The sequence below is a fragment of the Ptychodera flava genome, chromosome 1 (assembly GCF_041260155.1).
Source record: "Ptychodera flava strain L36383 chromosome 1, AS_Pfla_20210202, whole genome shotgun sequence".
NCBI lineage: Eukaryota > Metazoa > Hemichordata > Enteropneusta > Ptychoderidae > Ptychodera > Ptychodera flava.
This window is the reverse complement of record NC_091928.1, coordinates 21924547-21935935: the sequence shown is the minus strand read 5'-3', so window position 1 is coordinate 21935935 and position 11389 is coordinate 21924547. Positions and strand designations below refer to the sequence as shown.

General features: G+C 38.0%; 1 protein-coding gene across 2 annotated transcripts in view; it reads right to left on the bottom strand.

Moving 5' to 3' along the window:
* Nucleotides 1-11389, bottom strand: part of LOC139133082 (thymidylate synthase-like) — a 396310-nt gene that overhangs the window by 383433 nt on the left and 1488 nt on the right. The window contains exons 1-7 of one of the 2 annotated variants that reach the window (XM_070699510.1): nt 10299-10428; nt 7898-8121; nt 7185-7364; nt 6355-6525; nt 5747-5847; nt 4180-4326; nt 3114-3377 (exon numbers count right to left, since the gene is read on the bottom strand). In XM_070699510.1, the coding sequence (XP_070555611.1) occupies nt 3240-3377; nt 4180-4326; nt 5747-5847; nt 6355-6525; nt 7185-7364; nt 7898-8120 (960 nt within the window). In that variant the 5' untranslated portion in view covers nt 8121; nt 10299-10428 and the 3' untranslated portion in view covers nt 3114-3239. Of the gene's footprint in view, nt 1-3113; nt 3378-4179; nt 4327-5746; nt 5848-6354; nt 6526-7184; nt 7365-7897; nt 8122-10298; nt 10429-11389 lie in introns of those variants that run through there. The other variant, XM_070699503.1, reaches the window with a different exon arrangement.

Genomic DNA, 11389 nt, shown 5'->3' with positions numbered 1-11389 from the left:
GTTTTAACAGTAGTATCACACTTAGTATATCTGTAGTTTCTGTTCTGAAATTCCACAAGACCATCCAGTTTCCTCTTGAACTTGGAATAGAAATGCACATTGTTTGGGAATAACTTCAACTGTGATATTAATGACACACTGGGTCTGTCCATTTGGTGATCTTCTATGAAATGGCTTCTATAATTGGATGTAATCAAAATTGGCAAAGATCTCTTAATAAATTTACTTATGATGAAACTGGTTAAAGCCTTGTTTGCTGTATTTTTAGGCCTTTTTGATTATCCGCCAAATATCATCCAATCTTTAAAGAGATGGTTTTGATTCCAGTCAATATAAGCCATATTATCTTTGAAAATGTCACCCTCAAATGCACTGTCGTATCAGTCATACCATACCTTTTTTGTACTTGCTCAAAAGGTAGTTATGAAGGGATTTAAAATATATGATAAATTTCCTCCAGAGATACATTGTATCATGTGTCACCATGGTTGCTGTATAGATTTTAATTTTAGTCTACTTGCAAATGCACTACAAATTTTAGACTATTTCTGTGGTCAACTGTTCTGGAACATTGTAGATATCTTCCAGAGACACTACCCCTTATGGCTGACATCTGGAAGTCCCTGTTTACTCCAATAATATGTCTAATTTAACTGTCTACTTCTGAAAATCTAACAATTGAATGGAGATCATACTCTAACATTTTTCATGTATTTCATTTTCAGTCAACACAGAAACTGTACCATAAAATACTTGATTTTCCTTATATGCTAATCAAACGGTGCAAAACTATAAACACAAGACAAAAAGGTACACTGTACTCCATATATCCACTCCTTTTCATTTTTCAAATCTCCTCAAGCTTAGACACTCATTGACTGTTGTTTGAGAAAGTCTGCAAGCAAGCTTGGAGACAAACACAAGCAGTTCAGCTGTACACTGCAGTTTTATTCCATGACACATGTGATTAAGTGGTAATCCCATGGGACAACCATTTCTGGAAATTAAAAGTCCAAAGGAGAGGCTTGGTTGTCTTAGGACCAGGAACCGCAGCTGATTTCCAGCCCCGAGTGTGCTATGACATCACCAGTCAAAGTTGAAAGGGCACATACAAATTACACAAGCATTATTGGAATAAGAAAATTTAAGTTTAATGATAAACTGGTGCATAAAACTCATCTACAATTCAGAATAAGTACACGGTATAAAATGACCATTGATACACAGATAGCTGAGGCTCCACATGGTAACTGGGCATTAACTGTTTTGGACGCAACAATAAAGTCACTCAACTTTTCATCCTAGTGCATAAACTTTCAACTCCAAGAACATTGAAAGATGCTTGGAACGGTGGTATATATCGTGGCTTTGAATGGTAGTACATATGTACGGTAGTACATATCAAAGAAATGGCTTGTTAATTTCAGCCTGTTGACACACAACTGTTGCATATCATGCTTTAATTAACCCTTTCATTACCATGGTTTGGTCCAACTCCACTTCTTCTGACAGTAAAGTTGGACCTCTACACAGAGAAATAGGGGTGTAAAAGTTCTAGACTCAAGATCTTTTTTTCTTTTTGCCAGTCTACAGTTTGTGTGGACTCCTTTTAGAACGCGTACAGAACATGAAGTTTTAACATGTTTTGGCTTTTGTAAATATAAATATTAGTGCTGTACATACAAGTTCACCAAGTGACTGGTGGAGATTGGGGTCTCAAGTACTGGTAAATTTGAGGCAGTTTCTTGTCTACGGCACTTGAGTGCAAGATTACTCCTAATTTGTATGATCAAATATGAAATAGTTTTAAAGTTTCCATGTGTAAAGAATAAGCGAGATTAAAAGCTCATTTCCATGTACAACTGTGTATTTGGCATCAAAATGCCCGTATCCATGGTTCAAAATGCAGCCTTGGCTATAAATAGTTGAGGATTTCAGATCCCTTGTGCAATTTTGCTTGTAAACATGGCTTTGAAATGCAGTACAACTTTTAAGGGTTAGTTACTCAAAAGTCACAGAATAGCAACAAACAGCAATTCTTTGGAGCAATTCTTTGGAGCACCACAGAAAGTTATGAAACATACTAACTTGACAATGATTATCTTTAAATACAATGGTACAAAAATAGAGTTTTCTTTGAGTGTTAATGAACTCTGACAGGAAGGGCACTGGCACTGTGAGTCACTTGTATTCATCGACTAGATGTGACAAATAAGTTACGAGTCACTTGTATTTAAATCTCTTCCAAATACTCAAGTCGCATAGAAAATGAAAAATTAATGGTAAAAAAATCACCACACCTTCAACTTGCATGTGTCGTTGATATAAAACTGTTACCATGGTTTTCATACAAAATCATTAATTCAATTCCCCTAGTAATATGTACAATTGTAATAATTTCCATGGACAACTGGAATGTCATGGTATGTTATAGTAGCCCTGATTTGTTAAACTATCTTTCCTATACTAACTCACCATCAGAAATAAATCACTGTATTTGTAAAAGAGTACATAAAGATATGTACCTCACATGCAGACTCCAATAACTTTAGTATGCGCCTCATGGACAGATATTTGGACCCTCAAATCTTTAACAATTCTTTTCTGATCTACCACTTGTAGGAGTCAATTTTAAAGCTCTTGGTGTGTCACAAACGTTTCACTGTCTTAGTTTTCCAAAACTCGACAATATTATTTTTTTCCATTCAGTTGACACAGGGATGACGGCCATTTTGAATTTCAAATCTGGGCAAATCTAGGGTAATTTGTTTGTGTAATACCAAAATTTGCACTGTAACCCTGATTTTATTCTTAATTTTTAAAGAGAATGGATGAAAGATTCGTTGAGGAAGTTTGAGCAAAAGTTTAGGGCTTTCACTTTCGAGGCACATACTACCTTCAAGGAAAAGGCCAGCTGTAAATGTTGATATTTTCATTATTTTTGTTCTATAAAACAAATAAGTTTTCTTACTCTTCTCAGTGAAATGTGTTGAAACGAAAAATATTAGCTTTGCAAACACAGCCCATTGTGTAAAATATGCAATGTTATTGTTTCAGTACGAATACTTAACTGGATCAACATTCGGTCATCATCAATATCGTTGTTCACATAGTTCTGTGCTGACAAGTCCATCATTAGGTAATTTGACATCATTTTTAGAGTAGAACATGAGACTGTGTTTTACGAACAGAAAACAAAAAACAATGGAAAATATTCAACAGTTACGGCTGACTGTGTTTTAAACAGCCATTTCCATGGCGATCTTTGGGTGAGGTTTATAGTCTGTCAGTTCAAAATCTTCAAATTTGAAGTCATCGATATTCTCAACTTGCCGTTTGATGTGAAGAGTTGGAAACGGACGAGGTGTTCTCTGGATCTAAAAGAATAAAAGAAATGTCAAAAATTCAAAATGAATGATGATCGCGACACATAAAATTCCTAGCATTTAGGGTTACGTGTTTTTTGTGATTTTTTTATATTACAGTGCCAAATTATCACTGACTATGCCTATGCTACGCTGAGAAAAACAAGTATATATATGATCACTGTTCAGATTTTGTTTTGAAATGCCAATGCCCTATTTCAGCAATTCATCATATGTAGGTGTGATTCAGATCATAATTTGTATTTCAACTTTCACATTACCCAAATTTCATCAGGGGAGGCAGTATGCTTCTTTGAAACTGGGACAAACTGGTTTGTTTGATGTAAAGTGTTGCTGATGAAAGCAATGTAACCGTTATATATTCTAGGCAGGGATTTGTCAAGATTGATCAGATCTGAAAAAGGTCATCCCATGAAAATCAATATTATCAAAGCATGTGAAGCAGTGCTTTCAGAAACTGGAAAGTGACTGACAGTGGATTGCAACAGATGTGCAGCAATGATAAATTACTAGCTGTGTTCATTGACATACGAGACAACTTACCAATTCCATGACCCCAACATGACCTTGCTTTCTTGTGTTTTTGATAGATAAAAATCAGCCAATTGACAGTAACACCAAACCATCTTCACTGAATTCAGAATTAAATTGCTACAGCAACTCTTTTAGGAAGCAAAGGTTTTTCCTTGCAGAAAAAAATTGAATTTGATCACCATATACCACCACCAACACCTATCGTACCATAGAAGTTGTGAAAACAGTTCATTGAAAATGACAACTTTTCAGTTCTCACCTGTACAAGCAATGGTTCGACGTGATTGGAGTAGACATGGGCATCTCCCATAGTGTGTACAAAGTCGCCTGGTTTCAGACCAGTAACATGCGCTATCATGTATGTCAACAGCGCATAGCTGGCGATATTGAATGGAACTCCAAGACCCTGAAAATATCAAAGAGAATAAGACAGTTTGATGAATTTGTGAACACGACTAAGAAATTTCTGAAATAATAGAATAATAGTGTTTGATCTATTTCTGAATGCAGCAGTATCGAGATAAGAATTTCCATGACGGGAAGATATCTTCACGTTAACAATTTTGAAACAAAATTTGATTGAAATGTGTTATTTTGGGCGATGCACTTTCACGTTGACAGAGTATACATGCTTGAAGCTTTGCTAAGTTCTTTAAGGTAGTATTGGAAAGGGAAAGACTTAAAACTTTTGCCCAAACTTTTCTCAATGAAACTTTCAATGAAACTTTCAAACATTCCCTTACAAGAAGTATTGAAAAAATTTTAAGTTGTCTGTCTCCAAAGCTCATTTACCTGAAGATGATGAAATCTTTTGTTAGTACAGAAAAAAAGGCATCTACAATATTTGATTATAGAGCAAAATTATCTGATTGTCTGAATTTAATTTTTTACATTGTTGCACTTGCACAGTTATCTGAACTAGTATCGCTATGTTTGTGAGAAAGGGGCTTTTGGCGTATTGTAAAAGGCCATGATTGCCAGTGAGTGAAGTACTGAAGGTATTACCGTTCTAAGCATATGTACAACGGCAACTTGTACCTGATAAATGATCGGTTACTTCGAAAGGTTTCCAGGAAATGCGTTGAAAGCTATAAATGAGAGCAGACTTTTTAATTTTATTGACTGGACCAAGGACTTGCTTGCTTACATATCCCTCGGCAGGCTACTCTCCCATTGCAAATTTCTCCCAGTATCCTTACAGCATGTTTTCATTCAAAACTGAGAGAACATATCGAAACACTGACCACTAGAGGGCGCACTCTAAGATCTCCCATAGTCACTCGTGTGCGGTGCATGTGAAGCCTGCCCTTTCATTATGCACAAAGTGATGTACTGTGTTTCCTCTGGCTTCTGAAATTTTTTAGTAAATTTACGAATTGGGTTTTGAAACTTTTCGTAAATTTTGAAATTCATAAGTAAACTTAACCGTTCCAATACAGAATATCATTCAGTCAAATTCAAATTAAGTACAAAATGTGCTTAGACAGAACTATTTTGAGGTTTGGGGGCCTTGAGCTCTCAATCAACTAGCTGCTTCCTTGCATTCGTATATTTACGAATCAACAATGAAAAAAATTAGTAAATCATCTAAAAAATTAGTAATTTACGAATGTGAGAGTGGCAGAGGAAATACAGATGTACCGTTATGGTAGTTATGTTCTGCTTCAGGTGGCAAACCTGCTGGTCAAGACCTGTACAATTTATAGATTCATGTGAATCTTGAACATTGTTCATCATGCACTGAGTTTTGCAGGGCATTAATCAGCTGTGAGCTATTGTGTACACAGGGGCTACAAGTATGCTGGAAGAACTGGACAAATAATTACCATGTCTGCTGATCGTTGGTACAGCTGACAGGACAACTCTCCATTGCACACGTAGAACTGCATGAATGCATGGCATGGTGGTAGCGCCATCTTGGGTAAGTCTGTTTCAGAAATAAAACAACAGAAAGGAGAAGGTATGTCATAAATGACTTGATGGCTGATTTAGTGAAAACAACTACTTGTTGGTGACAATAATGTCCTCTTTACCCTGTTTATGAAACTGTCCAGAGGGTTATACTCAGTTGAGTACTGTATATTTCAAAACCAAATGAAATTCAAGACATTGACTTTTGAGTAAAAATTTGAATATTTGCACATATGACTTTTCAGTTTTTTTTGCACTTTGCATAGGTTGTGTTCTATTCAACAGAATGTCATTAACGTCTTTGTCCCTAAATTGAAGCCAGAGATGCATTTCTAAGTGCGCAAACTGTGTGCTTAATGAAGTGGTATGTGAAGTGGTGAGCCAAACAGTGTAGTAACGTGTAGTGCAACGCAGTGGTTTTGTGCAGTAAAGTGCAGTGCAGCACAGCACAGTGCAATGCACTGGTTTACAGTCCTGTACTGTGTAGTACCGTGCTGTGCAGTTGGAGGACGATGAATCTTACCAGGTGGGTTCCAGGCTGTCATGATAATTCGCCGGTCATTTGGGTTGCTTCTAATCTGTTCTATCACCTGGGCCAACTGGTCCACACCCTGTCCGCTGTAGTCGGCATGCATGTCTTTGTACTCAGCACCAAAATGCCTCCATTGGAAACCATACACTGGACCCAAGTCTCCTATTACCATGGTGACAGGAATAACATTTGTGACATTCCTAAAACAACATCATCACTCCCTCATATCATTGTTTCACAACTGACCCTCCACACAGGCTGTAACTTTTGATATATTTCCAATTTGTTGTAACTAACAGTTTCTTCTTCCAAAATATGTCAAATGCCCAATATCAAACTTTCCATTACGGCCTGTGTCTGCCTATGTGTGTGTGCATGTAGTGCCATACCAATTCATCTTGTAAGTCTACCTCTTTAAAAGAGCCAGTAGCTGCAACTCCTTTTTAATATTTTTCAGTAATTTAGTTTTGTATGACAACTGGAAGTTCTTGTTCAACTCCTAAGGCATGTTGAAACAGCTTTTTAGCTTGTCAACACATCAACTGTATGAGTAAATGCACTGTTATTGTTGACATCTTAGTATTAATCAGGAAAAGGATTCCTTTGTCAACAACATTGCATGTTGTACACATTGGACACATCTGGCATTTCAAAGTGCTTGAGGAAGCACACAATAAAGAACAAAAATACTGAATTGAAATACGACATATGTACAAGACAGACAGCCCACACATAGACACAAACCAATGCAGGCAGACAGCTGCAGACAAACACACACAGATACAAACACATAGATACATACACACACATAAATTCTGTACCTTCCTCTCTGTGTTGAAGCCCCCTATTGTCAAGAAATTCCCTGGACCCGTTTGCATCCCATATATGGACATTCTTGTCAGCTAGTTCCTTGGCATTGGTAGACCCTCTAATAAACCACAGTAGCTCCTCTACCACTGCACGCCAGAATACCCGCTTTGTTGTCAGCAAAGGAAACTGATCTGTAGCAGGAGTAATTCACAACTTGATGAGTCAGAGGTTTTTCTCTTATTTCCAATAGAGACAAAGGCATGAAAGAGTTAAACAAGATTATGAAGACAGAATCAACCAAGAAAACACAAAATTATAACTTCACCATTCACCTATTACTACTCGCCTTCCAGGTCTAATTTTTCACCAAACAGAAGAACAGCTTTTTACTAAAGCTTTGGTGGAAGTGGTTTAGAGATATTTACAGCCATGGAAAATATTCAGTTATGCAGCTAAACATCAGTAAGTTCTCAAAACAGCACAAGTTACAGCAAATCAGCAGTCTTTATGGTCTCAAGTTTGATCAACCCTATTGAGGATGATTCTGCATGTCAGCCTTTCACCTCTATGATAGCTTGGTCCTGCATTTTCTGTATCGGTGAACACCTGTTTGATGCAACAAAATCTTCCAATGAACCAAAGATCAAAATCTTGCGATAAAGGGCACATTTGTTTTATAGAGGGACTGTGGTAAAAGCGAAGTAGAAAAACCAGGCATTCTCACCCCTTAGACTGTATCTACACTGAGCACCGAACACTGACACGGTCCCCGTACCAGTACGGTCTTCTTTGTGATTTCCATGCTTGATAATGTGATCTATCAACTCCAGGTATTGATATTCGTCATGGCGATCAGCTGGTTGATCCAATTTTAATCTTTTTGGGTGTTCAACAGGAATATTCTCTTCTATTCCACTCTTTTCATGCAGCACACTTCCAGTTGACATTCTGAAAAATCAATCATAAAATTCATGTGATTATACAGGAATAAAATTTGATCCGTTTGAAGGGCCAGGTGTCACTTTTAGTACTTTTTTCTACTATTTTTGTTTTGTAAGTCTGTTACAAATTCTTGCTATGCTCCCAAAAGCATACTGACAAACGCCTCATATATCAAATGTATCAAATGCCCAATACAACAATTCAATGGTAACCTATGACACACAATGCCTGCCAAAATTTGAATGTGCAAAATTAAGTTCGCCTATGCAATACTGTCACTTAAGATTAATGTTCGCATAAGAACCCATTAATATTATATAGGGCTCAGCCCTTGGTGTCGCGCCAGGGGTTAAGATTGGCAATGTTATTTGTATTGATTCGTGATAAAATGTAATTAATTGTTACTTCATAAACGTTTGTATGACAACTATGCCCAGTTTCCCTCTGATGAAAGCAGTTCACGTACGGTACACGACGCGACGTCAAACCCTGCAGCAGTGCAGGTATAGATTTCTGTAACGTGTACAATTTTGGACAAAAATTGGCAATTTTTACAATGATAACAGCCTATTGCGTTAAACAAGGGGCGTATTATGCAATCATTATCATTGCAATGGTAACCGCACTGCCCACCTTCCACTTGCAAGCTGAAAACTATAGCGTTCCGTCTAAAAACTGGCAATTTTTGAATCTAATTATTGACACAGGGGGCGCTTTTCTAAAATTCAATCCCAGCATTCTTTGCGTTTGCCCCCGTTCATATGCACGACAGTTTTCTCCCTTTATCTATATTAACGATATTTTGTATCAGCGACAAGGTGCATAATAACATTTACTGGCTAATAAAAGAGGTATATTTTATAAATGGCATGTTATGCAATAGTAATTTGTTTCGTGTTCGTTTATTTACGAGTACTCAAAAAAAAAACAAAACATGGCGGCGCCCATGAAAGAAGGGTACACTTCCGGTTAGTCGGATAGTATATTATAAATATGCGCATGCGTAATCAGTAAGCCGCTGGCGCGACTATTATTATTATTATTATTATTACTGTATTCAATCAGTCATGTTGTCACCTCATCACTCAGTATATCATGTGGTCAATAATGATTAAAGAGTTTGAATTCTTCATTACAAAGTTCTCGTATGCGGTCGTACATCAAGATGTTACGCTTGTAATAAAGGTTTGCATACAGTCAGTGTGTGTAATCTTCTAATCATCAGTTTGCTGCATATTGTAACTTCATTATTGCATTACATAATGGAAGTAAATCGCCATTTCAGTATGTCATAATTACATGTGCATTCAAGCCTAGAGTATTTCATTTGACAATTTAATTATAACATTTCCACTCTGTGGCACAAGGAACTACAGTAGTGCATTGACAAATTTAGGCATGCATTCTATGCCATAGGAAACTTGTGTTGATGACGTAGCGGCCTGCAGAGTCACCATTTGATTGAAACTGAACTGGATCTATTTTAAAATCAATAATTTGAGGATTTAAAATAGATCAAATTGCATGTTCGACATAAGACATAAGAAAATCCCGGTTTTAGAAAAAAGTGTGTTGGAAATGAGATAAACCACATAACAGTGATCTAACTATACCAATGCGCCGTTCAATGATAAAAACCTTTAATGAATCGCTCACAGACTGCAAAAAGATTTGCTCTCATGACTCCCAAACCGTTAGTTTACCAGCGATATATGGTCAAGGGTCCAGTGGCCAGTCATATCTTGTTAATGGCCAGCCACTGGACCCTTGATCAATAGTATCTGACATCATGAGAACAAATCTTTTTGCAGTCTGTGAGTGATTGAGTTATTCAGGTATAGGCATAGAGCGGAATTGAGTTGATTTCGGCCGAAAATAGTAGTTTTTCGTGCGTCCAAAATCGTGACCGCATTCGCCAGATTTTCCTATGAGAGTCAGCAGGGCTGTGGTGGGAGGCTGTGTATAATGCCGGAAACACACAGCACAGGTCGCAGGGCTAGGGTAAGGGTTACATGTAGTTTGAGGGTTGGCATACTCAAAAGTGTTACATATCCTACCTAAGAAAAACAAATTGGGTTCGGGGGTCCTTAAGGAACTTTTTCTGTTCATTTTATACTATCTTACGTGGTCTGATATCTATTCCATGATAATTAATTTGACATCGGTAAGAAACGGGTACTCACAATGAAATAGCAAAGACGTCAAATGAGTTCGGTAAAACCTCCTGTTGAGGCCTTGGCAAATGTTTACAAAACTCACAGGTAAATCCACAGGCGCTTGGCACATTGCTGGGATAATAATCGTATTTAATATGTAGAGTTGATTATTTAGTAAAAGAATCACCGTACGTGAGATATTAGTGTAGGCCTATAGGCCTACATGTTGACTGGCATTATACCGAGTGGCTATGGCTGCCTGGCTCGGGCCAGGCGAACGCACTGCGCTGCATAATCATCAATGTGTAGAATGTCTACATGACTTGATTATTTAATAAAGAATAACGGTACGTGATATTACTGTACATGTCGGCTAGTTTAACCGAGCGGCTGTAGCTGCAGGGCTTTGGCCCGGCTTGGGCCCGTTGCGTTGTCCACTGCTGCACAGACATAAACTCAAGGCGTGAAAGCTTTTCACCGCCCGATTTCATAAATCAGCGAAATTCAGGATCTCTGAGCGTTTTCGATGATAAAAACTGGTCATCGGTCAGGTGGTTGCATAAACAATCGATCGACTGGCCCTTTTGCCTAAAATCATACCTTACCCTATGCTACTGGCGAGAAATCGTCCTAAAATCGGCTGGGCACACCAACCCAGCGCCGGCCATTTTGAATGAGCTGCATGCAATGTATGCGCCTGTGCATACAATCCTTGGCAGATGACGTATTGTCTTTCAATTGCTCTTCTCTCATTGGACGAGTACGTTGCAGGAAGCTTATTCAAAATGGCCGGCGCTGGGTTGGTGTGCCCAGCCGATTTCAGGACGATTTCTTGCCAGTAGCATAGGGTAAGGTATGATTTTAGGCAAAAGGGCCAGTCGATCGATTGTTTATGCAACCACCTGACCGATGACCAGTTTTTATCACCTGAAAACGCTCAGAGATCCTGAATTTCGCTGATTTACGAAATCAGGCGGTGTAAAGCTTTCACGCCTTGAGTTTATGTCTGTGCAGCAGTGGACAACGGGCCCAAGCCGGGCCAAAGCCCTGCAGCTACAGCCGCTCGGTTAAGCTAGCCGACATGTACAGTAATATCATGTACCGTTATTCTTTATTAA